Source organism: Falco naumanni, chromosome Z, assembly GCF_017639655.2.
Source record: "Falco naumanni isolate bFalNau1 chromosome Z, bFalNau1.pat, whole genome shotgun sequence".
NCBI classification, from domain to species: domain Eukaryota; kingdom Metazoa; phylum Chordata; class Aves; order Falconiformes; family Falconidae; genus Falco; species Falco naumanni.
The window spans coordinates 18,611,205-18,638,625 of NC_054080.1; the positions used below are offsets into that span (position 1 = coordinate 18,611,205).

General features: G+C 38.4%; 1 protein-coding gene across 1 annotated transcript in view; it reads left to right on the forward strand.

Annotated features, from left to right (window-relative positions):
- The window catches only part of LVRN (laeverin), a 66,635-nt gene extending 40,004 nt beyond the window's left edge, over nucleotides 1–26,631 (forward strand). Inside the window, exons 7-22 of the mRNA XM_040580110.1 lie at nucleotides 1,545–1,699; nucleotides 3,040–3,153; nucleotides 6,135–6,278; nucleotides 6,587–6,652; nucleotides 6,779–6,844; nucleotides 7,865–8,034; nucleotides 9,472–9,548; nucleotides 12,523–12,662; nucleotides 14,145–14,200; nucleotides 15,493–15,646; nucleotides 16,544–16,638; nucleotides 17,342–17,449; nucleotides 21,253–21,423; nucleotides 23,516–23,656; nucleotides 24,872–24,947; nucleotides 26,399–26,631. Coding sequence (XP_040436044.1) covers nucleotides 1,545–1,699; nucleotides 3,040–3,153; nucleotides 6,135–6,278; nucleotides 6,587–6,652; nucleotides 6,779–6,844; nucleotides 7,865–8,034; nucleotides 9,472–9,548; nucleotides 12,523–12,662; nucleotides 14,145–14,200; nucleotides 15,493–15,646; nucleotides 16,544–16,638; nucleotides 17,342–17,449; nucleotides 21,253–21,423; nucleotides 23,516–23,656; nucleotides 24,872–24,947; nucleotides 26,399–26,545 — 1,880 coding nt within the window. The 3' untranslated portion in view covers nucleotides 26,546–26,631. The remainder of the gene's footprint in view (nucleotides 1–1,544; nucleotides 1,700–3,039; nucleotides 3,154–6,134; nucleotides 6,279–6,586; nucleotides 6,653–6,778; nucleotides 6,845–7,864; nucleotides 8,035–9,471; nucleotides 9,549–12,522; nucleotides 12,663–14,144; nucleotides 14,201–15,492; nucleotides 15,647–16,543; nucleotides 16,639–17,341; nucleotides 17,450–21,252; nucleotides 21,424–23,515; nucleotides 23,657–24,871; nucleotides 24,948–26,398) is intronic.
- Nucleotides 26,632–27,421: the final 790 nt, after the last annotated feature.

Sequence of the window (27,421 nt, forward strand, 5' to 3'; positions counted from 1 at the left end):
GGTAGAATGCACAGAAGAGCAATTGTTATTTGAAATGAATTTTGGACTTGCTCATGATCTTAGCAGAGTGCAGGGCTGTGGGAGAAGAGTTTCCCTCCTTGCTTGACTAGATAATATGTTGTTTTGACAAAACTGTATTTTGGCACTTCAAAGAAATAAATTTTAATCTGTGTAAATGTGTTATCTCCCAGTGTATTTAGAATAACTTGCAGAATTGCTCACTACACTTCTTATGGAAAAAGTAATATATGCAGCCTTCACTATTTTCTTGTCTTAGTAGTAATCATACAAACTACTCAAGAGCTGTAGACAATTCTGTTTCACATTTGTATTATTCTGTTTAGCAGCAACGTCAATACATTAATTCATTGGTATAAAAATATTACAAAAATTAGTTAGAATAACAGTATTGCAGGCTTTCTGTTAGGTAAGTTTTCGGTTTCACAGAATGCTGTAGTACCATTACAGCCCCCACTGTAATGTCAGGCCATACCAACTGCATTTCCCACTGACTTTCTTTGAAGTTTTGTTTAAAAATCAAGAGGATTAGATGAACCAAGAACAGATTCTTGTAGATACTAAAGAGTTCTATTGGAAAATCAAAATGTGAAACTAAGAATAAACACATTTAAATCAGGGATATTTAAGGGTTTGTATTTATCTGATTTTAATGCACTTGTAAGTGAGCTTCCTTGCCCCAAGCTGAGCAGATGAGGGCTGCCTCACCGAAAGTGAAATACCTTTGTTGTAAGCTTGAGACAATAAGCCCTTGCTGAGATGCAGTCTAGCTTTGCTTGGATTCAGCTCCATGCTTCCATTAAACAGCCTAGCTTTTGGACTGCCACTGCCTCATGGTCAGCTGGTTTGGAGTACAAGCTTGTGTCTGCTTCCAAAATGCTCTCTATACTTTTTCCAAATTTTGCTCTTTGCTGCTGAGTTTAAACAGTGTATCTTTCTTTGAGATCCTTGATGTTTCATCCAACTTTTACGTTTGAACTGGACAGCTGCTCCCTGTGGATAATAGGGCAGAAGGGTGTCACAAAGGTAACAGCGATACTGTGGGAACAGAGGGATGATGTTTCTAAGGCACCTTTCAGATAAAAGTGGCTGAAAGAGCAAGATTTTTTTACTAGTCGCTAGGCTGAAGAAAGGGTTAAGTATGATCTTTCCCAAACACAGGAGAAACATATACAGAGAAATATTTCTGATGGACAGAAGTGAACATATTCTCTCCTAGCATTGGTAGAATACAGCCTTCATTTTTGTTCAAGACATTTTTATGTATGAGATACAGTACAGATCTGGGCTTCATGGGAATTTATTACGTGGCTTCATGAAAGAGTGCCAATCAGAGATGAAAAGCACGACAAGAAGAAATTTCAAAGACCATTTGCAAGAATGTTGCCGTGATACCACAGAGAACCACTAAAATGTAATGTCCTTTGATTGCACACTGAACCACTGTGAGCATAAAAATCATGTCAGCATTTTACTTCTGAAAATTTTAAAGATACCTTTGTTTTTCTCTGTTTGAATCAATTCAGATCTGGTTGCACTGCCTGAATTTGGAGCAGGTGCTATGGAAAACTGGGGGCTCATGACTTTCCAAGAATCATCAATGATGTACCTCCCAAGTGATAAATTCACAAGCAGAAAAGCAATGATTGCCATAATTGTGTCACATGAGATAGGACACCAGGCATGTGGTAAAAAGTTCTGTACATTCGTTTGCCTATGAGGTTGTTTCTTTACAGTTTCTGATGATGCAGTCACTGATGAGGAGAGGAAAAATAGTGGCTTGACAGTAGAGGGTGTGAGCACTTCAGTACTGAAAGACTATTTGATCACGTGTTCCGCTGATAAATCAGTATTAGAAGGTGGGTCTGTGGTATGCACAGGACTCATTGATACAAAACTGTTAATGTGCTATTTTTTTTTTTTTTTTTATTATAGTACCTGAATGCTGTACTAGAAAATAATGTAGGGATGACACAGTTCTCTCTCTGTACAATATAATTAGTACTTTGGTGGGAGAATTAATGGATTTCATAAGTATTCTTTTGTAGTGGCAGTGCATGTACATATTGCAAAAGCTATTTGTTTTTCTGTAGGAAAAAGCCTGTGGTATGATAGAACAAAATTAATATGAACACATTTTGTACTGTAGCCAGACCTTTGTCCAGTTTTCACAGAGATTTTCGAAAACTTTCTTACTAGATTTGGAACGATAATACAGGTTCACTTTTTTTATTAACTACTTAATTTACTGTTGTTTGCCAGGGCAGCAACTGTTTGCACTTAGTCAATAAAGTTAGTGAAAGATTTTAATTGGTTAGTGCACTTGTGTGCCCTTCTGACAACGTCTGTAACTTTTCAGACCTTCAGATGAGCAGTGTTCTTATTGCAGTCCAATAAAACAAATGTCAATACTTAATTAACAAAGCTGTAATTCAAGTTTTTAAGAATTAAGAAAACACCAATCTGCAAGTGATCAGTTTTCTGTTAAATATGAACTGCCAGATATAAGTATGTAGCAGCTGTTGTGGGAATTTTATTGCTTGCCAGCGTAGAGATTTGCAGATTTTGGAAATGGTTATGTCCCCAGTTCTGTTTATCATTCTCTTGACAATATCCTTTCGTTAAGAACATGGAAAAATGTTTTTTTGTCTAATAAATTGCTTGATAAATGCCCTACTTTTAATCATAACCTGATATGATTTTTTTAGGTATCTATGTTTTATTGGGAAGTGTTTAATATTAGATAGAGTAAAAGAATGACCTAAAGTGCTGACATCCATACTCATGGTATGAAATTGTAGACAAAGCAATTAAAACATGACTGCCCTGAACCTCTAACTTTTTCCAAGGTGCATCTTTTTCTACTGAATTTTCATTATCTGAAGAAATATCCAGCATTTTATTCAATTGATGTGTACATATTTAAATAAAGTTACTTCAGCACAGGTATGCGTGTTTAACCTGAAAAAAATGAAAACAGCAGTCCAAAGAGATACTGAGATTTGCTTATTTCTATTTAAGTGGTTTGGAAATCTCGTTACAATGAACTGGTGGAATGATCTATGGCTTAATGAGGGACTGGCATCTTACTTTGAATACCTGGGAGCTACCTTTGTTGAACCCAAGCTTCCACTGGTAAGTACTAACCCTTAGTGAAGTAAGCTAAAGTAGGAAAGTTCAGTATGTAAGAAGAAAAGGAAGGTGCAGGAGAAGGGATTTCATTTAGCTGTGGTATTAGTAACTCAGCTGCCCTGGGGAAGACCAGCAGGTCTTGATTCTTCCCTGGAGGGTCTCCACCTGCTGCGGGCTATGATCATACCCAGCTTTTCTACAGCTGGCACAGAGGACAGCTGTCATTCTGCAGTGACAAGGAGTTGGTGTTTTGCCCTAGATCTGTCATGTAGCAAACCCAGCTTTCTCTCTTGAGTCCTGTGGCTGATGGTTTGCCTCCCTGCCTGTCCAAACTCTTTTCCATGTGTCCCATACCTCAGGTATCTTTACCAGGCAGTGAGTAAGTTGGGCCATTTTGTGTTTCCTTACCCTACTGGGTTCTGTGGGTGTCTGATTGTAGATGTGGCAAATATAATGCACAGAGTTAATCCAACAGCAGGGTAAGACTTCTTCCTGTGCCACTCAAATGGGAATAAGTTCCATAATTTATTAGAAAACTCCATCCATCATTAAACTCTGAGATAGGAGGATAAGTGCTGTTAATTGTAGTCATGAGATGATGTGCACATGAGATGATGTGCAGTCATAAATGACCGTGCACAGTGCCCTCAGCTTCTGAAGAAAGGAGAATCTTTTAGTATGGGCAAGTCCAAGGCTGCAGGCAATCCAGTCTGCTTTTTATTTAGCTCAAGTGAAATATCATTTGTCATTTTCATTTTCTAATTCACCAAAGTACTTAATTACATGTTTAATTGGAAACTAATACAGGCCTGTCAAACAAATTCTGTCAGAAGGATTTTTAGGTCATAGGATGTGCTAACCTTCTGCTTTGAACTTAACAACAACTCACTTTATTCTCTGTAATGAATGATTTTGATATCACTGAGAAGTGTAAAGGCTGCCAAATCTTAAATTGCAAATAAATCTGTCTCCTTTTTAATTTTAGTCTTTTAATTTAGAAGCTTGCCTTTCTAAAAATCAACAATTGCTATTTTATTTATGTCCATAAAGTAAATTTTCATACTAGGCGGTAATTCCATTTGATAAATTACAGTTATGTGATGTGTCTTGGAAATCCAGAGTAAATTACACAAGTGTGAGAGTAGAGGGCTTTCTTGTGCAAATTTTGAGGGCCATACACATTCAAAGAATCACAGAATGGCTGAGGTTAGAAGGGACATCTGGAGTTCATCTGGTCCAACCCCTAGCTCAAGCAGGGCCACCTAGAGCTAGTTGTCCAGGACTGTGTCCGGACAGCTTTTGAATATCTCCAGGGATGGAGACCCCACCACGTCTCTGGGCAACCTGTGCCAGTGCTGGGTCACCTTCACAGGAGAAAAGCATTTTCTGATGTTCAGAGGGAACCTCTTGTGTTTCATTTTGTGCCCATTGCCTCTGGTCCTGTCACTGGGTGTTACCAGAAAAAGCCTGGCTCTGTCCTCCTTGCACCCTCCCTTCAAGGTATTTATATACATTGATGAGATCCTTGTGAGCCTTTTCTTCTCCAGGCTGAAAAGTCCCATCTTTCTCAGCCTTTCCTCACAGGAGAGATGCTCCAGTCCCTTCATCATCTTTGTGGCCTTTGCTGGACTCTCTCCAGTAGCTCTGTATCTTTCCACTACTGGGGAGCCTAGCACTGGACCCAGCACTCCAGGTGTGTCCTCACCAGTGCTGAGTGGAGAGAAAGGATCACCTCCCTCAGCCTGCTGGCAATCATAACTCCTACTGCAGCCCTAGATACCATGAGCCGACTTTGCTGCAGGAGCACGTTGATGGCTCGTGTTCAAGTTGGTATGCACCAGGACCACTAGGTCCTTTTTTGCAAAGCTGCTTTCCAGCTGGGTGGTCACCAGCATGTACTGGTGCCTGAGGTTGCTTCTTCCCAGCTGCAGGACTTTGCACTCCCCTGTGCTGAACTTCAGGAGGTTTCCATCAACCCGTTTCTCCAGCCTCTCTGGGTCCCATGAGATGGCAGCACAGCTCTTTGGTGTATCAGCCACTGCTTCCAGCTTTGTGTCATCTGCAAACCTGCTGAGGGTACGCTCTGCCCCATTGTCCAGATCATAATGAAGATGTTGGACAGGACTGGAGCCAGTATGTGCCCCCGGGATACACTGCTAGTCACTTACCTCCAACTAGGCTTTGTGCCAGTGATCGCCACCCAGTTACAAATTGAACCCTCAGAATTAAATTTACTGGCTGTCTACAAGTAGAAAAAAATGTGTCAACAAATATGACCGCATTAACCGGGAAGTCTGTGTTCTTCTTGAAAAGTAGAAGTGCTCAAAGTAGCCTGCAGTGTTTTAAAGACTTAGGATATTTTTCTTTACCTTTATAATTATATTGGTTTTCCAATTGGAAAAAAAAATAATTGGAATATATATTCCAATATAATGAGGATCTGTCCTAAGATGGGGGAAACTGAATCATCATTTGACAAACAGAACTTCATTGATTTACACCACAGGAGCCATTTTCCCTTCATATTTCTCACTGGGTGACAGCAGAAATGCTGCATAGTTAAGCTTTGCTACCCTCAGTAGCTTAGTTTTTAGGTTATTGCTCAGGGTTGCAGCAGGAGAAACAGAAAATTTAGGAGGAAAATGCTGCCATATTAATGACCTATAGATGTAAATAAGATACAGCTTTTTAGTTTTCAGTATTTGTTCATTTGCTCTTTAATATACTTAATTTCCCCTGAGGATTACACTGTAATTGTCTTTGTCAGGTCCAAGCCCATAGTCTTCTCAGGTGTAAAATTGTCACTGATTACTAATGTTGTGTGTGGAAACATTAGGATCGGGTATACAATCCCTTTTACTTCATGGGAAAGTTAGGCAGGGGGGGAAAGGATCATTCCTTAGTGCTAAACCCATAATCTACATTCTCTTCTGAGAATAAGTATTTCCTGTTACAGCTCACTTAGATTTATCTTTTTCTTGCAGGATAAAATATTTTATGATCATGTTGTACAACCTGTCTTAAGGGAAGACAATGAAATAGGAGTTCGATCACTGTCAGAGAGTGAAGACAAGTTCAAAGAATCATTTTCATTAATGTCTCTTTTTGACAGCATCACGTACAACAAGGTTAAAAAATACAAAATTCTTCCTGTTTCTTGCATATTCTAAACTAATGGTACAAAGTGTAGGTTTGAGAGGAACTGCTGAATTACAATGCTTGTTGTAGGTTGTTTTGTCATTCAAAATTTGTTTCTGCTGCACACACAAATTTATTGGATGTTGCAAATCTATTTGGTTATGAAAGAAATAGTGAAAACATTTTTAACCTTGGTGAAATACAAAGCAAACGAGTAGCCTGACTAACTTTTCTGGAATATAGAAAAAATACTGCAATAATAATTCATGTTTTCTCATAGCTTTTTTTTGTACTTCAGGGGGCTTCTATTACCTGGATGCTTTCGGGTTTCCTGACTGAGAAGTTGTTTATCAGAGCACTTACTGTAAGTTTGAAAAACTAACACCTTCATCTTGATTTATAAGCTTGAAAGTCACATTTGAACACATTGCTTTTTGCCCTGCTGACGTTTTTCGTTGAACCCTCATGAAGTCTGTTTGTTTCTGTACAGTCGTACCTGAAAGAATTTTCCTTCTCAAATGCTAACCAAGATGACCTCTGGACCCACATACAGAAGGTATTCATTTTATCGCTAGTATCCTTGCTTTGGTGTTTGGCACAGTCCAAGTTTAGGCCATATACTGTCTGTAGAGGACTGCACTGGAATTTGGCTACTGCTGGGGCGGTCTTTCTCTGCAATAAAACTCGTTTGCTGGCTCTTTTGGCTAATGTCTTCACAAGTGTTTATTTGGCTGCTTCACTGCGCTTGAGATCAGTGCAGCTAAGTACAAGGAGTAGAGAGATGAGATGGGAAATCAGGGCCAGGTGGAGTTTTGGGTTTCATGGGGATTACCTAAGCCTACACGAAATTGCATAGCCTATTCTTCTGGAACTTAGGTTTTGCCAGATCAGAGTGTGTGATGCTCTGGACTTGATGATTGAAGATGCTGGTATGTCACAGATCCAGCAAAGTCTATACCCAGTGCAGTAGCTCAGCTGGTTTTGGCAGAACCTGAATAAGAAAACAGGTGCTAACAATAGGTTTATTTTTTAAAATTCCACTTTCCCGTTCCTCTAAAGAAGCCTTCCATTGTATTGCACACTCAGATTAAGAATGAGAGTGCCACAATTTCAGATATGGAAAGGTATCACATCTTTTAAGCAAAAAGAGACTGTACCAGTTCACACTAGTTGGGACTTTAGCTTAGTATCTTTTTCAGCTTGTCTTTACCATTCAGTTTGTTCATTAGGTAGTCACTTAAAAATCGATGTGTTTCAGCAGCTTGATTTGAATGAAGTTAAAATATCAAGTCTGTCATAGCCATACAAGGGCCTAAGTATATGAACACTAAAAGAAGAGAAATGCCACCTCAGTATTTCATAATTCCTAAAAATGCTTATGCTGTATATATTACAATGTCAGTAATGTCCTTAGGACTTTGTTACATTAATTTTTTTTGCATGAATCAAAGACCATCAAACTACTAAGCAGTTACATTTTCTCTAATATGTTAGAACAACACCTGGAGTGTTGCTGAAGCAGTATCAGTAAATACCTGTTTATTATAAATATTTATAATTCCTGTTTGTCTTGCAGGTCGTAGATGCACAGGATGAAGTTCAGTTGCCAGCATCTGTAAAACATATAATGGATTCCTGGACATGCCAAAACGGGTTTCCAGTTTTAACATTAAATCTAACCACTGGCACAATCAGTCAGGAGCGCTTTCTTAATAAAAAAAATGAAAACAGTACTGATTCTTACAAGTATGTTTAGCTTGTGTTTTTGTTGTATGTTTATAACCTATGTTTTGCAGGAAACTCTTCCTTTAGAACATTGTTTTGACCATCTGATTTTTTAACTTTATCTTTTTTCTTGTCACAAGCTATCAAGTGAAATCTGTTGGAGACTGGGGTTTGCAATAGTTCTGCAAGCAGCTTGTTTTGCCAAAAAGGTTGCTTTCCTTTGGAGTAGTGACTTTTCCAGCCACACAATAACTTTGTAAGGACAGACACAGGTCATGAATAGGTTGCAGAGCAGGAGTTTTGCCTGGCATTTTCTTCTTTCCCCATCTCTTAGTTGTACAGATGGGACCTGGATGAACCATGCTGTAGCTTCTTTCCAGTGTGCACATTCCCAGTTTCTTCTGCTTGGCAAGGATAAAAGGGTTGCATTTAAGTACTAATATAAATGACTCCTTTCTCAGAAAGTGCTGAGTACTGACAATGCAGCTCTAAAGTTCCTGTCAGTGGGCGTTGCTGAGTGCCTGGTCCTTTTGAAAGTTGTGCTGCTTCTTGAGATGACTACAAACAGTGATAGAAGGAGCTGCCTTTGGTCACCTACTTTGGAAACTCATGGGTAGAGTTTGAACTCTCATGAGATTCAGCGATTCTCATAAGCATTGGGATGCATAGACAGAGCCCACAAGATGAGTTCTCATGTGGGGAAAAAGTATAAAGGAGAGCAAAATCCAGAGAAGTTTTTTCCTGGCTGCTATTGCTGGTCATACAAACAGCCCAAAGAAATTTTCATAAGAATCACAGAGTTTCCTTTGCTCCTAGGTTCCAGGAACTGCAGAGCATTAGTCCATCCAGCATTTTTGGTTAGCTCAGATAAAGAGTTCCAGGGTACAAATATCAAATCCTTTACTTGTAGTTAGCAAGAGGCAAGACCATGCGAATGTAAAAAAAATCCAGGACATGTATTACAGAATTTTTCAGAGTTTTGGAGTTTTTATTTCTTTTTGTCAGCAGTTTCACATTCCCTCAGAAACAAAATTATAGTTGTCAGAATTAGTCATATTGCTTGCCTAGGGCTGTTTTTTAGTAGATACTCTTCTGAAAAGGAGCTTTACATTCTTCAGAAGTAAAGTGTAGTAAGTGAGGAGAATAAAATTGTTGCCTGAAGAAGGAAAGCCAGAGCAGAGATAAAGTGGTATTCAAATACTTGACATCAAACAATAGTCTAGATATGAGCACCTATTTAAAACTGAGATAGAAGTCCCTTACCTTTGATGAACGTGAGTGCTGATACAGTATAAGAACCATCATCTGATGAGGTTTTGTGCATCAGGAGAGAAGGCAGATGGAGATTCTTGTAATAAGAAACTCATTGGTGGTCTAGTTTAGCATCACCTGAGGGGGGTGTTCTTAAGCATATGGTTTAATTACGTTATCTCTTCTTTTTTTCTTGTTTTTGTGAAGTAACACATGGATTATTCCTATTTCTTGGATGAGAAATGGATCAGCACAACCCTTAATGTGGCTAGATAAAAGCAGCAGTAAGTAATGCATTTGCTCACACAGGCTAAAACCAAGCTGATAAAAATACTCCTAAGTCTTCTATAAACAAAATGTATTTGAATTGAATAGGGAGATAAAGCTTTATTACAGAAATGTCTATGCGTTGTGCTAGTTTTGTGTTACAATAGCAATAGATTTTCAAATAGGTTAATATATTGAGTTTTTCTATGTTGCATCAAACATCAGCATATGTTTTTAATAATATGGTAGAATGCATACTATGAGTAAAGATTTCCACAATAATTTTGATTTTTCATTTTGTACACAAGTCCAAACTTAGCTCCTCACATTTCTGTATTGTTCTTACACTAGCAGATCCCATTGATGTTAACAAGAGCTTTTGAATATAGGTAGGATCTCAGCTGTAACACATTAGAAAATTATCAGATCAAGTAGTAGATACAGGACTGAAAAAATTAAAACCAGCTGTGTGAAGTGACCCGATCTTCACACGTGGATATCAGTAAAACCAGAAAATAAGCATTTTCAACAGTTTAATTTCTTTATGCAAATTAACTGCATAAATACTCCTATCAAAAGAGTAGGATTTGTAAAAATTATAATAGCAAATTGAGTTTATGGACATCTCGAATCAGATAAAAAGTTCAGTTGTTTCTCATCTCAATGGTTTCCGATAAAACAGCTGTATTTTTTTGAGAAAGAAGAAATGTAACCATTAGAATGGGGTATTCATTTTTCTTTGGCAAGTCAGCCCTGAACTCCATCAGGTTTTGAATCAGTTACAAGAAGGTGCAGAGACTGATGTGTTTGTGGAACGCTTAAAAGCAAAACTACAATATGCTGTATGAATATTGCAGCTCTTCACTCTCTGTTTGCAGAGGTTAAAAGCTACTTTCTCTCTTTTTCAGGCAGTAAGATAGCTTGAGTAATTATTTCACAGTATATGGGCAAGTAAATAAGTGAACAGTGGATGTTTATTCCTCTGAATTTTTTAAGGTTAAATAAACCAGTCGTTGCTGAGGTGAAAAATGAGAAAATTTGCAGAAAAGAATTGTTAGGCAGCATGTGCTTGGAAGGACTAGTGTTGCATGCTAAGCTTGTGTTATTGAAGTAATACCAATTCCGTTTCCTCACCCATCATGTGACTTAAGAGCTACAAAGTTATGAAAAAAACCCATCATGTTGCATCTGTCTGAAGGGACTTCTGTAAAGCAGAAATTCAGTCTTTAAAATACATTGCACTTGTATTTGAAAGCTATGTATCAAATGTACCAGATACCATTCAGCCAAGGAACTTGCATTCACACTTTAAGATTAAAAAAATAATTTTCTTTTCGACTTTTTGGTGCATAAATAAACCAAATAGTTTCTTGAAAAGGTAGAAATATTAAGGGTAATTTTAAAGTCAGTTACCATTTTGTTCCTGTGAGATTGAAATGGCTTCTGGTGGATGACTGTTGTCATTCAGAGGTATTAATCAGAATGGTTTTGGTAAATGAAAATGAGGGATTTGGTACAAAGTACAGTTTTAACTTGAATTTTGGAATAGTTGCTGCAGTGGCATAACAATACATAAAGAAGAAACATCTCAAAAGTGATTTCGTGTACGTGTATCTTTGCTGCAAAGAGCTCTGCAGGAGCTAATTTATCTTACTTCTGAACAGGTTAAGTTGAACTCCAAGCTTCAAGCTGAAGCTGCTACCAGCAGCCATGCATGCTCTTTCAGCACTGCACTGTATGGTGTTAAAAGCCTGTCCTGTTGGTTTAGGGCTCCTCAGGCAATGTCTACATACTTAGCTTCTGTCCGTATAATTGTGTTGGTGACCCTGGGTGAGATACCTGCACACCAAAAGGACATTAGGAGGATGGTGCTGTTATGGTAGAACATGTTTCATTCAGCTTGGGGAGTGGAGGAGCATAGTGTTGCTGTTTTAGTTGGATCTAAAAGTGCTCTTGTTGATCAGCAGAGCACTGAACCAATAATGCCGTTACAGGGGAAGTGCTGCTAGTGCTGTGTTCTAGATACCCACACTGTTTTTAAATGATTAAGCATTAAGCTTTAAGATTTAAATGATCTGTTACATGCCACTTTCCCATCTCATTTAACTTGTGAAGGTGACTGAGGATGACTTCTGTAGTACTTGCTGTGTCAAAACACATTGATGTCTCAGACTGCTGTTCGAGTAAAGCAGTGCTGCAATCTAGACTACTCACCAGTCTTGATTTACAGTCTAAAGAGAATTTGCCTTCTTAAATCAGGGTGATTGTAGCCATTAAAATCACCATTTGAATCCTCTTCTGATGAGGCAGCTTAGAGCCCGCAGGGCTGTACTGGCTCCTTCAGATGTACTCCAGGCTATCAGGAGCAAGTAATCAGAAAAGCACACATAAAGTAAGTATGAGTCAGATGAAATGGGACTGAAGAAGGAGACCTTCAGTGAATGATGTAACTCAAAAGGACTACAGTACTATTTTATTTAAAATAAGATCTTTTGATTATTTGTCTCTTGCATAAATTTAGCTGTTTTGCTTTCCTTAATCTCCATTTATATGAATACTGGTAGGTGATCAGTTCTTCTGTAAGGTACTGAGCATTGTGTTTTAGAACAGCACTGGGAGCATCAGGCATGCTAGGGGTGCATGCCCTGCAGCAGGCATGTGAAGCTATTGCTCCTCACCCAGACTGCTTATTCTTGGGTAACCTTTCTGAACTCTCCCAGCTGCCTTTGAGCTAAAGGGTATGAGCAAAGTGGGTCTTCAGGCTCCACTTTGCCATCTCGAGGTGCTCAGTACCTGAGGGGTCCGATTGCTTGTTGAAGTTACGCTGTGCAGAACAGAGATCAGAAATGCACCAGGCTTTTGGGGGATTTGAGTCCAATCTCAAACTTGTGTCTCAGATCTCAGAGGAGCACCGAGTCCAGTGTTCATCAATGCAAGAGAATTTAGCAGTGCACAGAAAATAAAATGCTATATTTTAATATCACTTTACAGAAGTGTTTCCTGAAATGCAAGTATTGGAGTCAGAATACGACTGGATCCTGCTAAATGTAAATTTGAGTGGGTACTACAGAGTGAACTATGATCAATTAAACTTAAAAAGATTAGCACGTTTGCTTGAAAATGATCCAAAGGTAAGATCATGCTTGTCTTCTGAAGCTTATAAACAGCCTCTTTCTGTGTATTGCTTCTTGCAGTTCTTACCAGTAATCACACTGATGAAAACCTGAAATAATGAGAAACTCACATACCATATAAGAAGAAATGATCCACGATCACCACTAAAGTCACTGACAGCTTTCCATAGTGGAAGAGGAACAGGCCCAAATAGTTTCACATAAGCATCAAAAATAACTTCACATGAGATGGCATTCTGTCTTCAAAGTTGTCTAAACAGCTTGTGGTTCTTCCAGTCTCTTAGATTTGGCTCAGTTATCAGTAAGGTTGTGTGACAGCTTTATCTGCTGTTAGGTAACCATGGAAAAGGAAAGCTGGGAGAAGGCTTTTTGTTTCCATATTTCCTCCAACCACAATATTTCTGTCAGTGAACTTTAAAAAAAAATAATAATTATCTGACTTGGTTTTTTTGGTTGATTTGGGTTTTTTTTGGTGGAGATTTTTCTTAAAAGTTACAAGACACTGTAACTCAGAGTAGATTTCATCCCATCTCTGACTTGCTGTAGCTTGGGCTGAAAGCAAAAGCAGTACAGAACAGCCTGTACCTGTGGCTGTTTATGGGATTGCCTTGAACGTTGCTGAACCCTGGAGTGTGCCAGGGGCTTGAGTAGTAATGTCAGCTCATTGGTTTTGGCAGCAACAGTGAGGTTTGTTTTCAGCATAATAGTAACCAGTGTAGTCAGATGACTTCTCCGCAAGGTCTGGACATGAGGCAGATCAGAGCATGCAGTGTGGTTAAACCTTTTTATGGCCCACTGGCTTCCTTTCTTGAAGGCTTTTCCCTTCACAGCAAATCTAAGCCAGCAGAAAATTAGGTGTGACTTGGGGCCGTTTGTTGGTGTCAGTCAGTGGGAAGGTTTGCTCAAGCAGTGGTCAAGCCAAAGGGGCATGGAAGCAGGGAGGAGGTGAGGAGGGAGCAGCAGTCCTCGTGAGAGCACAGTCTGTAGGTAGGGGATCATGAGGATTCCATGCCTCAGTCATTTAATTCATGATAATGGCAGACACTCTGCTCTAGACTACTCTGAGTATGCATTCCGAACTGAAGCCTCAAAAGGGAAAAATATACCCAAATGATATAACTAGGATATTTTTAGGAAATGTGGCATTTCTGTATTTTAATTTTTGTTAAAGCTTGCAATTAAGAGGGGTCTCAAGTTCCATGCTTGATGTACTGTAGCTGTATATTTTTATATTTATATATATAAATATATTACGTAGCTGTGTATTTCTGTATTTATATATATATATATAAGCATCCCTAAAAGCACATATATAATTTAAGCTTAAAATGCAGGATCCATTTTATGATGTTTTCTGGAAGATTTTGGCTTAGAAAAAGTGGTTGGGGCTAGTCTTATCCTTCTGAAACACAGTAAAGAATTTTTAAACTCTTAATGACATGTTTAGATCTATTAATGCTACGTGAATGTTCTCTGCAGGTTATTCCCGCTGTCAGCAGGTTCCAGCTGATAGATGATGTTTTTGCATTGACACAGTAAGTATGTTCTGAATACGTCGTAGAAAATTATTAAAGTACATGATTACATTCAACACTGCTACTTCTGCTTAGTTTGTTCCTACCCATATGTGCTTCATAAGAACAACATGTTCTGACAAAATGGTAGGGAAGTTGTTTCATCCATTCTTCTGTCAGTGCTGAGTGATTTCTTTCAAAATTTCTTTTAACTTTTGTTCCAGCTCTTAGGAAATATTTTAAATAATGGCACTGTCATGATTTTTTTAGGCACTAACTTACTTTGTTGTAATAGAAAAAAGATTCTGAATGAACTTTCTGAATTTAATCTGTTCTGGGCTCTCTCCGCTATGCTGTCATGCATCACTCTTAATACCTCTTTCATTTCCCTTGCTGGTGGACGACTCAGTTGTTCATGCCTGTGGTACTAGGGAGTTCAGTAGTACTGTAGGGAGCTGAAGAAGCAATAAATACATCTGTGCCTCAAACATACCGGGGATCCCCAAAGCATCAGACACCTATGATGTGGGAGCTCAGGGAGGAGTGGCCAAAGCATACTACCCCCACTCAGAGCTTGTGGAGGTCACTCTGAAAGGAGGAAGTAAAAATTCCCATTCCTCCTCTCACATAAATGTCTTTTCTCATAAGAGAGCTTGAAACTAGTGTTTAATAAGGAATGTAATTGTGAAGTGTAGAACTGTGCTCCTGTGTAAGTACACTAGAAATGTTTTTGTCTAGGAGGGGAGGGGCTTGAATTGGAATTTAACTGGGAAAAATTAATTCCATGCTATTTCCACACTGAAGCACAGAAATACCATGCCAAAGTTAATTCCACTAGTACTGTGCATGTGAATTAAATTGTTTGATTTTTACAATAATGTATATTCCACAAAAGAAACTGTAATAAAAATGTGCTGTTTAGCAATAAAAATGCAAATGTATTATAACTTAAAACAGTGCACTTTTTCTTCATTTTGTCCTAGCAAGACTGATGCATGCTGTAAATATGCCTGTAATGTATCCTGCAGACACAAGAAGAATATGGTCTGCATACTGCCCTGCTTACTGCCATGACTGTCCTATTACTTTCATAGTGGTGCTGTGCTCTGTAATAAATGTTTTGAGAGTTCAGGTCTTAAAAGAACCATTGTTTTATATTTATTTTATTGTTTTCATTATGTTTTCTGGGTCACTCTCCATGTAGTATCTTAATGTTTTATTGTCAGTTTCGCAAGTAAACAGGTATTCGTGGTAGGTAACTAATGGAAATAGTTACGCTCAAGTATGAGGGTTTTTTTTAAATTTTCAAATAGGTTTGGATATGTTCAGATTGAAACAGCGCTTGAACTAACGAAGTACCTTGCTAGAGAAGATGAACTTTTCATATGGAATGTGGTATTGTCAAACCTAGTACCCGAGAATTTGGAAAGTACTCTGAAAAACTATGAAGTATATCCACTTTTAAAGGTATCACCTTTTTTTTAGTTAGCAAAGATAATAGACCATTTAAATAAATCAGAGTAAAATGAATGCTGTTTAAATTCTGATGACTATGATGGGTCATTGTTCTTGTCATTCCCTTTGCATGATTTTGTCAACTTTTTTTTTAAATAGGAGGTACTTATTTGTATATATTAGTCACTGAGAAACGTCATTAAATCTTGAACACTTCTTATTGTAAAGCAGAAATATATTCACATTCCTTATATTAAGCTTGATCCTAGGTTTTTGTAAAACTGAGGATCTCGACAATACAGCTATCAGTCAGTAGTAAATAATCAGTAGTAAGTAATGGGAGTAACACTGCTATGTATAAAGGGCATATAGTATGTATGTGCTCAAAGGTTTGTACTGTCTTCCAGTTCATCTTCATGGAGAGAAAGAAAGAATTGGGTTTGGATGCTAAATTAGATTATTATCTTTCATATTTGAGCTACCTGAGGTGACACTGTCTTATTTATTTCCCTGACTTCTATTTGAAAAAGATTTCACTTTTGTTTAAAGTACAATCCAACAATAGTAGTTCTCTTAAATTCTAAGAGTAAAGGCATATTTAAAATATATGAGAAGAACAAGGTATTTTTTATTGAGAAGTTTTGTTTCATTTTCTCTGAGTGAGCATTTTTCTTTCATAATGAGTTCAAAGGTCCTAGTGATGTGAAATGTTAACTTCCCAGTTTGAACAGATGTACAGGTGTATTAAATTTTAGAGCAAATTTATATGCTTTATTGTAATGTGCTGAGTTGTCAAGAAATTAATAGTGATAAGTATTTAGGATAAATCTGAGTAAGTAAAGAAAACCACAGTAAAATAAAAACTCGCGTCTAAATTAAAGTATTTTTTTCTTTCCCTTCTTTTAAAAGAAATACCTTTTAAAGAGAATGTTGCCAATATACCATTATTATGCAGGTTTTATTCGTCAAAATATTGATGCTTTGGAAGATGACTATTTTGCTCAGTAAGTATTTGTCTTTTCTCTAAAGTTTGTTCTGATGTGATTGATACACTGCCGTTTGCCACTGTATATTTAAATAGGAGATACAGGAAAAATGGTCTCATTCATTTGCATGTAATGAATTGTTACTTTGACTCTCCTATAAGTGTGTTATTTATGATGATACCTCCAATGAAGCTGCAGCATCAGAATAATCTGGGATATTTTCAGTCTATCTAGTGAGCATAAAAGATAATAGATAGATCCGAGTGGTAGCTTTTTTTAATTGGAGAACAGACTCAACAGGCTACTGCTGGTTGGAGTAAAACTGACAGCAATGAACTGCAGATGAAATTTATGGATCAGTCGCTATTTAAAATACTTAATCTTGCAAGACCACTGTGGCCACAGTCTTGAATGCTGGAGTGATTTGGACTAGATGCAACTAGTCTCTTAAAACTACCAAGAGGGATATAAACCACACAAAAAACGAAGAGAAATTATAGTACATTGGTAGCCTCACTAATGTCTGTGAATATTGATGTCAGGAACCCATTATTGATAGTTTAATTTTATATGTATTTTAATTAAACCTCAACTGTTTCTAGTAGAGGTTCTCATGAGTTAACAGCATCATGTGCTGAAACTGTGCCAGTCAGGCACAGTTGAAGTACTCCAAATGTGGAATACATATATTTTATTTTTGCTATTTTGGCTTCCCTTTAAGAGTGTATTTGGAAAAACTTTTTGCAACAGCGTGCTGGCTGGGCCTCCAGGACTGTTTGAATCTGTCATCTGAACTGTATGCTAAGTGGATGGACAACCCTGAGTACAAGTAAGAATGATAATGTGCTCTTAGAGGTGTGCATGTGTAAGTGAGGTGGAAAATTAAAGAGCTCTTACATGGGGGAGGCAGAATGAAAAAGGCTCCTGTACAGTGCTCTTTTCCTTAGAAGAATGACAGAACTGAAGCACAACTTTGCCCTCCGCAGCCCCGCCCTCCCCCCCCCCCCCCCCCTCCCCAAATCCCAGCTTGATGATGATTTCATAATTCTTGCTTTCTACATAGACCATACAGGCTGAAGGATGCAGATTTTTGGCATGAAGACCAACATGCTTAGCCACATAGCAGATGAACCTCAGATTAGGGCTAATGTCCCATATTATCCAGTCCCTTTGCTGGAGTACAGCTTTAGGATTATCATGTTTACCAACTCAGTCTATAAGCTTCCCTTTGCAATACTGAAACAATGTTTGTATGATACAGGCATCTGCCCATGGTAAGCCCATCAAATTGCTTTGCATGTTCTGTATTCACATAAAGAGGTGCTGGGAACAGCTGTCAGTCTTATGTTGATAGTGGAGCCTCCTGGTCAGGTTTCTGATCTGTGAAGATGGAGTCAGGGCTCTACCAGGATCAGACTTTCTGTATTGGAGTATTGCATTGTTAAAGAAAATTGACGATGTATTGAAATTCTTATTCTCTTTTCTTCCCTCTTTCTTTTGATGTTTTTCTGTGCAATAGTCAAATAGTACTGGGACCGGTGAGTGAATATTTGAAGTTTTTGTTGTTGTAGTTGTTATAAATATTTTGTTGTTACTTATATCTCTATATCTCTGTTGATATATGTAGCTGGCTAAGTAAACTGAACTTGTACTTTTATGTTTCTGCGTTTTTTCAAATAGCTTTGTAGTGATTATCCTCATAAAAACCGAATTGTGCTTTGCAGTTAAACTGAAAAGTTTAAATAGCCTAAGTACATTCTGTTATGTTTCAGAGAGAATACTCTCACTATCCCACATGAGAAGCAACAATGCTATACTGAATTCTCAAGCTCTTTTCAAAATAGTCATCTATCTTCCCCTATTAATAATATTTGAAATATTTTTTTTCCTATTAGAATACTACATACCTTAGCTGAGTTGAAGAGCTGAAAAATCTGTGAAATATATTGGCTGATCTGGTTTTCAATTAGATGGAGGTGGTTAGTTTCACTGTCCTTCCTGGCATGAAGAGAAGTTCAAAGGGACTTTACAGCCTCACACTTCACATGGCTATAAGTGTGGGAAAAATGCAATTATGAATTTTATTAAGTGAAAAAAATGATCATGTTTTAAGGAAAAAAACCATAGGGGATAGGACACTTCTTAAGTTTCAAATGACGGATCATCATTCCTGTTCAATTAAAGAGGGGACTTTTCATATGCTAGATAGAAAAGGAAAAGGGCATAATAAACTTTTGACTCATATTTCACAGACAGATCCCTTTAGATGCTCTTCAGTTCTCCACTCTGAGAGCAAAATTCGTAACAGCACACTACAGCGGTTCTGCCACAGGAGGAACTCAGTAGGGTTCTCACATCTGTAGAAGGAAGTAATGCTTTTCCCTTTCAGATAAGGTGACTGACTTTCAGCTGAACATTTCCAAACAGTTCCTGGTAGATCTTAACAGGACTTGATACAATGCATTTGTATGTGGTCCATGGATGTAACAAGCAAAGAGCAGTGATACCCAGCCAGAGTTTTACTCTTTTTTGCTTATAGGAGTGAAGCGGAGCTAGCTAAATTAATGTATTCTCTGTGGTGCTGTTACTGGCTTGTCTTCTTTCGAATGAAGGAAATTAGTTTAGGGGGAGGGACAACGTTGCTGTACATTTTAGTTTTCACTAAAAGTAACCATACTGCTGTTGCTCTCAAAAGTTAAGAAATCATTATGTCACTTCTGCATTGGCTCCATGAAAATGATGTAAAATTATCCACCCTTCTTCCCAGCAGCTTTGTGCGTTTTCCCCAAGGTCCAGAAATGAGAGAATCCTGGCAGGCCAGTAATATCAAAGCACACAACCACTCCCACAAAAAAATACCGAAAGTAATAAGCCCCACCCCTCACTTAATATAACCTCAAGTTCCAAAGTCCCTATGGAGAACAGTGGACTTTCTCTATGAACTATACAACATAGATGACTTCAGGACCACCATAGACGTCACCAGGCAGTAGACTATTGTCCCATAGTAGGCTGCCCGTACAGCCTGCCTTGAATGCTGAAAATCAGAGCTTCAGCCAAATGCTACACAGAGCTTGTCTATTTGCTCTTCATCCACAATAACTTTAGACTCAGTAACCAACATTTTCTTGAAACAATTGGAACAGCTGCAGTAGCAAGATAATAGCTATATTTTAGCCAAAGCTGCTCTACCCTGTTATTACCCTACCATGACCTCTTTCTGCAATGTTATGATTATTAAACAAATTACTAGACCCTGTAACTCAAAGATGATCTGTCATAAAAGTATTCCTTGCAGGACTTTTCTTTGCCTTGATATAACCACTCAGTCCCAGTAAGCATCATTCTTAGCAGCAAATCCCTCATACTGCAGCACTTATCCAGGTAAATGAAGCCAAACTATTTTTTGCACTAAATATAATACATGCCCACACTTCCTGTTATTATGCCAGTGAAATCCCCCACCCACATCTGGACTATCAAAATCCCTGCCTGCATCTTACATTTTCACTTCTCAATGAGTGATGTCTGTCATGCAGAACACCCAACCCTCTCCCTCATTCCCACTAGTCCTTCTTAATTTCCAGAGTTTATAATTTGCCTCCACATTTTGCTTTGAAGATTGCTGTCACATAGCCTTTTTTTCTGACTAATAATGTCTCTCTTTCTGCTGGTATCAATCCCAGTTTTCTCTGGGATGGTCTACTGAAGCTCAGAGGAATTTTTCTCAAGTTATATCTAAATTTGAATTTGCTGTTTCTGGTTTTGGGCCTGAAGAATGGCTTTTGTGATCAGAAACTTGTCTGCTTTTCCAAGTCTATCTCCTGATGTAATGGAAGATAATTTTTACACCTTTACTTACAGTCTTGGTTTTGTGTAATACTAATAAGATTAACAGATTAACATTGAGAAATTGAACATTTAATTTCTGTCAATGGGACCCATTCTTCTACAAAGAATTAGTCCAAAATGCCATCAATTTAAACTGTTCTCAGATAGCCTGCATAGTAGAATACATTGCTATCACTGGAAAGCACTGACAACGTCTTAATGTCAGGGACACATCATTACCACAGCAGAAATTTTCTGTTTAGCCTTTACACATGCAGTATTGCACTGGTAATGTTTGCATTTAGTGTCTGTTGTGCAATTCATTGCCATGTTGACGGCTCTCCCCTGGGTTGCAAGTAGTAGAGGCTGCCTGTTGCGTGGATAAATGTCCCTTCTGTTTCCATTTGTACTGCATATGGCTCTTCCTACTGGATGCCTTCACCGAAGAAACTTTGAAAAATCCTTTCTGGGATGATGCTTATATGCAGCTTTACACTTTTAAATGGTGAGATCCACGTCCTAGGCTGTGAAGTGAAGGGGTGGCATTGACACTGTATGTACACAAAATAGCTTGGTCCAACTGTTCTGAAAAACATTTTCGGTTTACCTTTAAGCTGCATGCTTTTTAAATGTTTTAATCAAGAATAAAAAATCAGATTTCCTAGTGTTATTTAGATTGCTATTATATTTTTTCTTGTGCAACTTTTAACTGTAAAGAAACATTTGTTTTCAGTTATGCGTTAACTGCCTGTTTTGACTTTACAACAATACAGTACCTTTTAATCATATTTTGCTTTGCAGAATTCCCTTTCTAGTTAGAAGAACAGTCTGCTGCTATGGTGTTGCAGTGGGAAGTGACAAAGAATGGAATTTTGCATGGGAAATGTATAACCATACCAACTCCACAAAGGAAGATAAAGACATCCTGCTGTCTGCCATGAGCTGTGCCAAAGAGTCATGGTTACTTTACAGGTGACCTTGATAAAGAATATCTTTGTGTATATAGAAGTAAATCATAAGAACATAAATACTGTACTGTGTAAACCTGATGAAGGTTTACCTACCTCAGAAGCATGTGTCTTATGTACCACTGGAAGAATCTTAAGAGTTTTCTTACAGAGAAAGTACGATAAACAGGGCAAACACAAATGATCCTTCTTGCAGGTACAACATTCCAGATGCTGGTGATCACTGAGAAAGGGATTTCCTGAGCTAGTAACTAGTGTGTCATGCATAACACTGGGCCTGTCTTCTGTTGATGTATCTAGTGACATTTTTGAACCAAAATACTTCAGGCTTTATAGCAGACTATGGCAGCATATCCCATAACATTATTGTATGTAAAAATTCTTCCTTTTGTTTTTTTTAAACCTGTTTTGTGATTTTTTTTTTTAAATTGGAACCCGTTGGCTGCCCTTACCTTCTGCACTCTCAGAAACAGTAATTATCATATTTACTTTGACATTTATCCTTACTATTTATTACTTTATATAATTTCTCCATACTCCTTCTACCCTGCTTATTGTGTTTCCAAACTAAAGTGTCATAGTCTTTTTAGGCTCTGTGTGGAAGCCAAACCACCCAGGCTAAGGGCAAAAATAAAAATAGACTTACTAGCAAGCTGATCAGCACTTGAAGTGCAGGCTCACACCGAAATATTTTTTTTAAAATTTCCAGCTTCATAAAATCATAAAATCATAGAATCATTAGAATATCCTGAGTTGGAAGGGATCCATGAAGATCATCAAGTCTAACTCCTGACTCGGTGAGGGACAACCTAAAAGTTAAGCCATATATCTAAGAGTGTTGTCCAAACACTTCCTGAACAGAGTTTGGTATACTGTATTTATTACCTTCCACTGGCATCTGTATAAAATCTTTTCACTTCATCAGGAAAATGATGTTGCTCGTTGATTTCTCTAATCTGTCATGCCCACATTACTTAAAGGATTTATCAAGGGACAGAAATTTGTCAGTGATGGCCTAAAGAATGATCTTCCAAGATTTGGCATAAACTCTGAATTTGGTCTAAAGTTCTGAAAGTAGCAGAGAGTTTTCTCCTGCTAGCCACCTGCTCTTGTGATGGCAGTCATTTGAGAAGACAGAACAGATATGCCTGAGAAGAAGGCAAGATGGGTTGTGAAGGGGTGTCCAATCAGCTATGCTGATTTTCCACCTAACTTATGGTTCTTTACTGACTTTGTCATCAGCACAGGGTAGCGCTGGTCCCTGACAAGCCTTAGTAGTTAGTTGATGAGCCAATCTATTTTTCTAAATGCCACCCTGAAAGTCCTTTGGGGTAAGGACCGTTGAGCTGGGCTTTTCCTGGCCCTGAGTATATTTGATCATTCTGTTAAGCATGGCTTGCAAATGGGAGAAACCAAACTCATCTACTCTACCCATAAACCAGCTTCCTGCAACACGCTATAAGAAGGTAACTCTTCAACAGTGCTCTTTGGAAGTAGGAGCATGCGAGGTGATACATTGAGGCAACAAAGAGAATAGTTACTTTTTCAAGACATTCAGACACTCACTGCCGCTGACATCATTGGCTGGTAGTTCCTAACATACTTCTGAAATCCTGCCTTAGCCCTCATGAAAGCATCCAAGGCCCCTTGTTATTGGGTCTTGCTATAGGGGACCCTATAAACAGGTCCACTTTGCATAACAGAGTATCTTACCGCTGGCTTGCTCTCTAGGCTCCATTTGTGTCACAACAAAGTGAGTCTCCAGAAACTGAGGAGCAGTTTTCCATTCCACTGCGTTGTCTGGTAGGAGCGGTTGTCTTTCTGTAACACAGATAAGAAAAGCACATATAGCCACCTGGTGTGCTACACCCTCGTTTTACTGAGAAGTGGAGAGTTAGTGTGCAAGAACAGGGGATTTCACCAATGTAAGGACAAAACCCGAGCTTAATACACAGCACAGAGTGACACCAACTTTGGTATAACGTTCCACGTTCTGGTATTTGTTGAAACAGGAATTTTCCTGAACTGCGTGATACTTCCAGACCATCGCTGAAACAGCAAGTGATAGGTTCAATTATTACCTTCTTTTCTCACAGATACTTGCAGTATGGACTCAGTGGCACATTATTTTCTTCCAATTGTACTTCAATTGTCATCTTATATGTGGTGACTAAGGATATTGGGTACCATATAGCCTGGGAATTTGTTACGGAAAATTGGCCACTTTTAAGTGAAAGGTATGGTAAGCAACCAGCTTTGGCTTCCCTTTATTTCTGTGGCTCTTTGGCTTCTTCATGTTTGAGCTGTAAAGTGCAGGTGCAGGTTTTCCTTCCAGAGATGGCTTTTTTGTAATGATTGATGCAGTTCCTTAAGTATGCAGAGCAGAGTTTTCAGAGGATTCAACTATGATCAGGGCTTAATGTCAAAGAAAAGCTCATGTCAGACACACAATGCTTTAAAAATTAGTCTGTTCATGACTGTTTAATTGCTTTTAAGTGTTAAATTTCCTGGAAAATCTGACTCTAGAAATGGGCTTATCCACTAGCATTTCACAAGCATGGCTGTAAAATGCCAGAGTAAGTTTGTAACCTCTTTTCCAAAGGGAGTATGGAAAGGTGGGGGATTGGAGCAAACAGGTTTACAGATGCTGTAATACCACCACAGTATTATTTCCTGACTTAAGTCCTAAACCTCTCCTGCACTGACGCAGGTAAACTGCAGATGAGCTTGGGTTACCTGTCTCAAGCAAAGAAAGAATGTTGATGTCTGTTCAGAGACTTTGTCTCTTCTTGGGAATGGTGAAAAGCAGCAGGGCTGTGACAGTACGCTCCTGCTGTGTGGCAGGTGGCAAAGGAGTCCATTGGGAGCCATTAGTGGCAGCACACCCAAGACCAGCCGTCTGGGAGCATTCAAATGTCTATCTTGATTCTAACACTAGAAAAGGCAAGTTGTAGCAGATTCGTGTCAAACCAGCTTGTTCCCTTACAGAGCTTTTCTGTGTTCCATACTGGTGAGAAGCTTGCTGGGAAAGTGATTATTTTCAAACTAAAAGAATAGTGTGGACATTAACTTATATGCCATCCTCAAGATATCAACAGAAACCACCAGTTGTTAGAATTGTTATTAGTTAGCCTTTCTAGCCCAGTTTGGTATGGGATCACAGAGATTATGCATTTTAAGCAAAGAATTCATGTTGCCAAAGTAGAAATGCCAGTTCTTACTGGGAAGTGAAAATAAAGGGTAATGAGTGTGCTTCATCTTGCTCAAATGCCTAAATTGAATGTTAATAACATTTCATTAAAAGGGGAAAAAGACTGCACAATTGCAAACTTCAGTTTAGTTGGTATTTTCAGCATGGTAAACAACTAAACAGTGGGAGTATTTTCAAATGTGATGAAATCTAGTATATTTGCTAACATGCTGTTTGAAGGACCTTTATCTCAATTTTACAGGTACGGGAAGGAATTATTACATGATGTATTAAAAGTCATGGGCAGATTTGTCAATACAGATGTACAGATCCAAGAGGTAAATCAGAGAAGCAGTTAGTTTTAACTTTATTGCCTGTTTGTAAATACTGTTTTTTAAAGAAACCATAGAATGTATTGTATAATGTTGCTATGTTGAGACGTTCAGAAAAATGAGACTTCCTCATATGACCATTCACCCACAGCCCTGCAGTCTGTGTGTGCAGTTGGTTGTTAAGCATGGCGTTAAAGTGCGCTTTTGTGCAGGTACGGACGTCATCCTGCTCTGTGTGGTTGCAGTGTAAGAGGTTGCCTGCACGTGTGACACAATTCTTTCCTTTTGACTGCAGGGCAGCCCAGATGAGCCCATGAACGATACTTTCTAATTGGGCTGCTGTACATCTGGAAAAAAAGGATGGGTTTTGGGAAACCTGCTGAAACGTGGAAAACTGTGGGAGGTGGCTGTAGGCTGTCTTATTTTATTCCCCACATTAATCCACATTAGTGCCTGTGACAAATCATTAACTATCACTTTTCATTTCATACTCTTTTCTTGTTCTTTTGCTCCTAGTCCAAGGCTCCCCAGATTCTTTCCCAAAATATTATTTTCCTTTCTCAACAGCTCAGCTTTTGCGCTGTCTGCATGCGATCCACATTTCTATGCCAGCCCCAAAACTGCTGGTATCTGTTATTACAAGAAAAATTTTGCTTCTTCTTTTTTGCTGTTGATTGATGCACGCACACAGCAAGTAACTGAGTAGAGATGCTTAATGAGGAAAGCAATTCAGAGAGTTATCTCCTAAAATCAAAAAAATCTCTTTTCAACATTCATGAAAACCTTCATTCATGGAAGGTTTTTCAACTTTTGTTCTTTAGGAACAAGTTAACTCCCTGGGATGGCAAAAGCAATAGTGCAGTGCCGGCTTTTAAACTAACCTTCAGGTTTGGAACTCAGTCCCAATAAATATTGTCAAAGTTGTCTCATTTTCCTCCTTAAAATCTGTAGAGATCCCCTGTGATGTCTACAGAATACGCATCAAAAGTTGGGCTGCTGGCATGTTATATTGCTGGTTGTCATGCTGACATCTGTCTCATTTCTTTTATTGTTAGTTTTCTACTCCCCCCTTATATTTCTTCGCTATTCTTCAGTCCTCTCTTCTCTTCTGCTCATTAGACTGATAGGAAAAATTTCTTTTTCTGTGATTGTAGAAAAGGCAGCACAAGAGGAGGACTCTGCTACCCAGTTAGTCCTAGACACTGTGTGGTACCACTCGTACTAGTGAAGTTGGCTGCATTTGAAAGGATTTTTAGAGGGATGGCAAAAGGGCGCATTCCTGATGTGCAAGGAGCTTTCCCACCTTAGTGTAAATCAGTAAGCTTTCCCCATTCCCTCTTTAGTCTCTGCTGTCTCCCCCTTCTCATGTGCACTTCTGTCTGAAGCACGTGTCAGGCACACAGTTGCTTGCTGCAAGTGAAATTATGTGAACTAGGCTCATGTGTTTATTTCTTCAGTTGCAGGTTTTTTATAATGCTACACTGGAAGAGGATGAGAGAGTGGCTACTACTCTACTACTGGAGTTTACAAAATCTGAAAATTTGGAAAGGAGAGAACTGCTAATCAAAGTTGCCAGCTGGTTACAGAAAAATGTAGATGATTGACTTGGAAAACTATTTCCAGTGTATTTCAGAGTATGTTTATTAGCATTTTGGTATTCATTTTAAGGTGTAATTAAAGGTAAAGCACATTTTTATGAGTCCTGTGGTTGTCTTCCCAACAGGAAGGTTTGACTAAAATAATTCACAAAGAAAAGATTCAGCAAAGGAAATGAGAGATATATTTTCATATTGTATCTAAATTAATTTCCTACTGAATGAGTTGTTAGCAGGGATCGATGCATTGCTAATAATAATCTAACATATAGATACAGTCCTAAATCCTTGGGGGTTTTTTGAATATCTGAATGAAAGGTATGGTACAAGTTTGCGGCAAAAACACATCAGGAAGCTGGAAATGTTTTATATTCTGTTTTGCTTATGATTTGTACTGTGATTTTGGGCAAGCCATTTAATCTGTCTCTCTCCACTTCTATGCTTGTAAATTGCAAAGAGGACAATATTTTAGAACAGCGCCATGAAACATAAACTTGAGAATGGCTTCAGAGCTGTAGGGAGGAAAGGACCAAAGAAACCTTAGATTTTAATTGCAATAAATCAATGTTTTGTCATTCAAATTTTATTTTTCTTTAGCAGATCTGTACTTAGTATGCCTGCATTCACATTTGTGTTTGATTAGGAATGTGCTTTTGAAGATACCCTCCCAGTTGTCTCTGTTTAGCATGTTTCAGCCCCCAAGGACAGTCTTGGAGTGTGTGAACTGGATTCTTTTTGGATGAAATTTATCTGAGATGATGAGCTCGTGGTGTGCAGCTGATAGACACTGCCATCTGACAGTCATTTTGCCATAGCCCTAGAATACAACTAAACTAACCCCTCTGGAATATCACCAAGCACTTCCATTCTTACTGCACTGAGCTG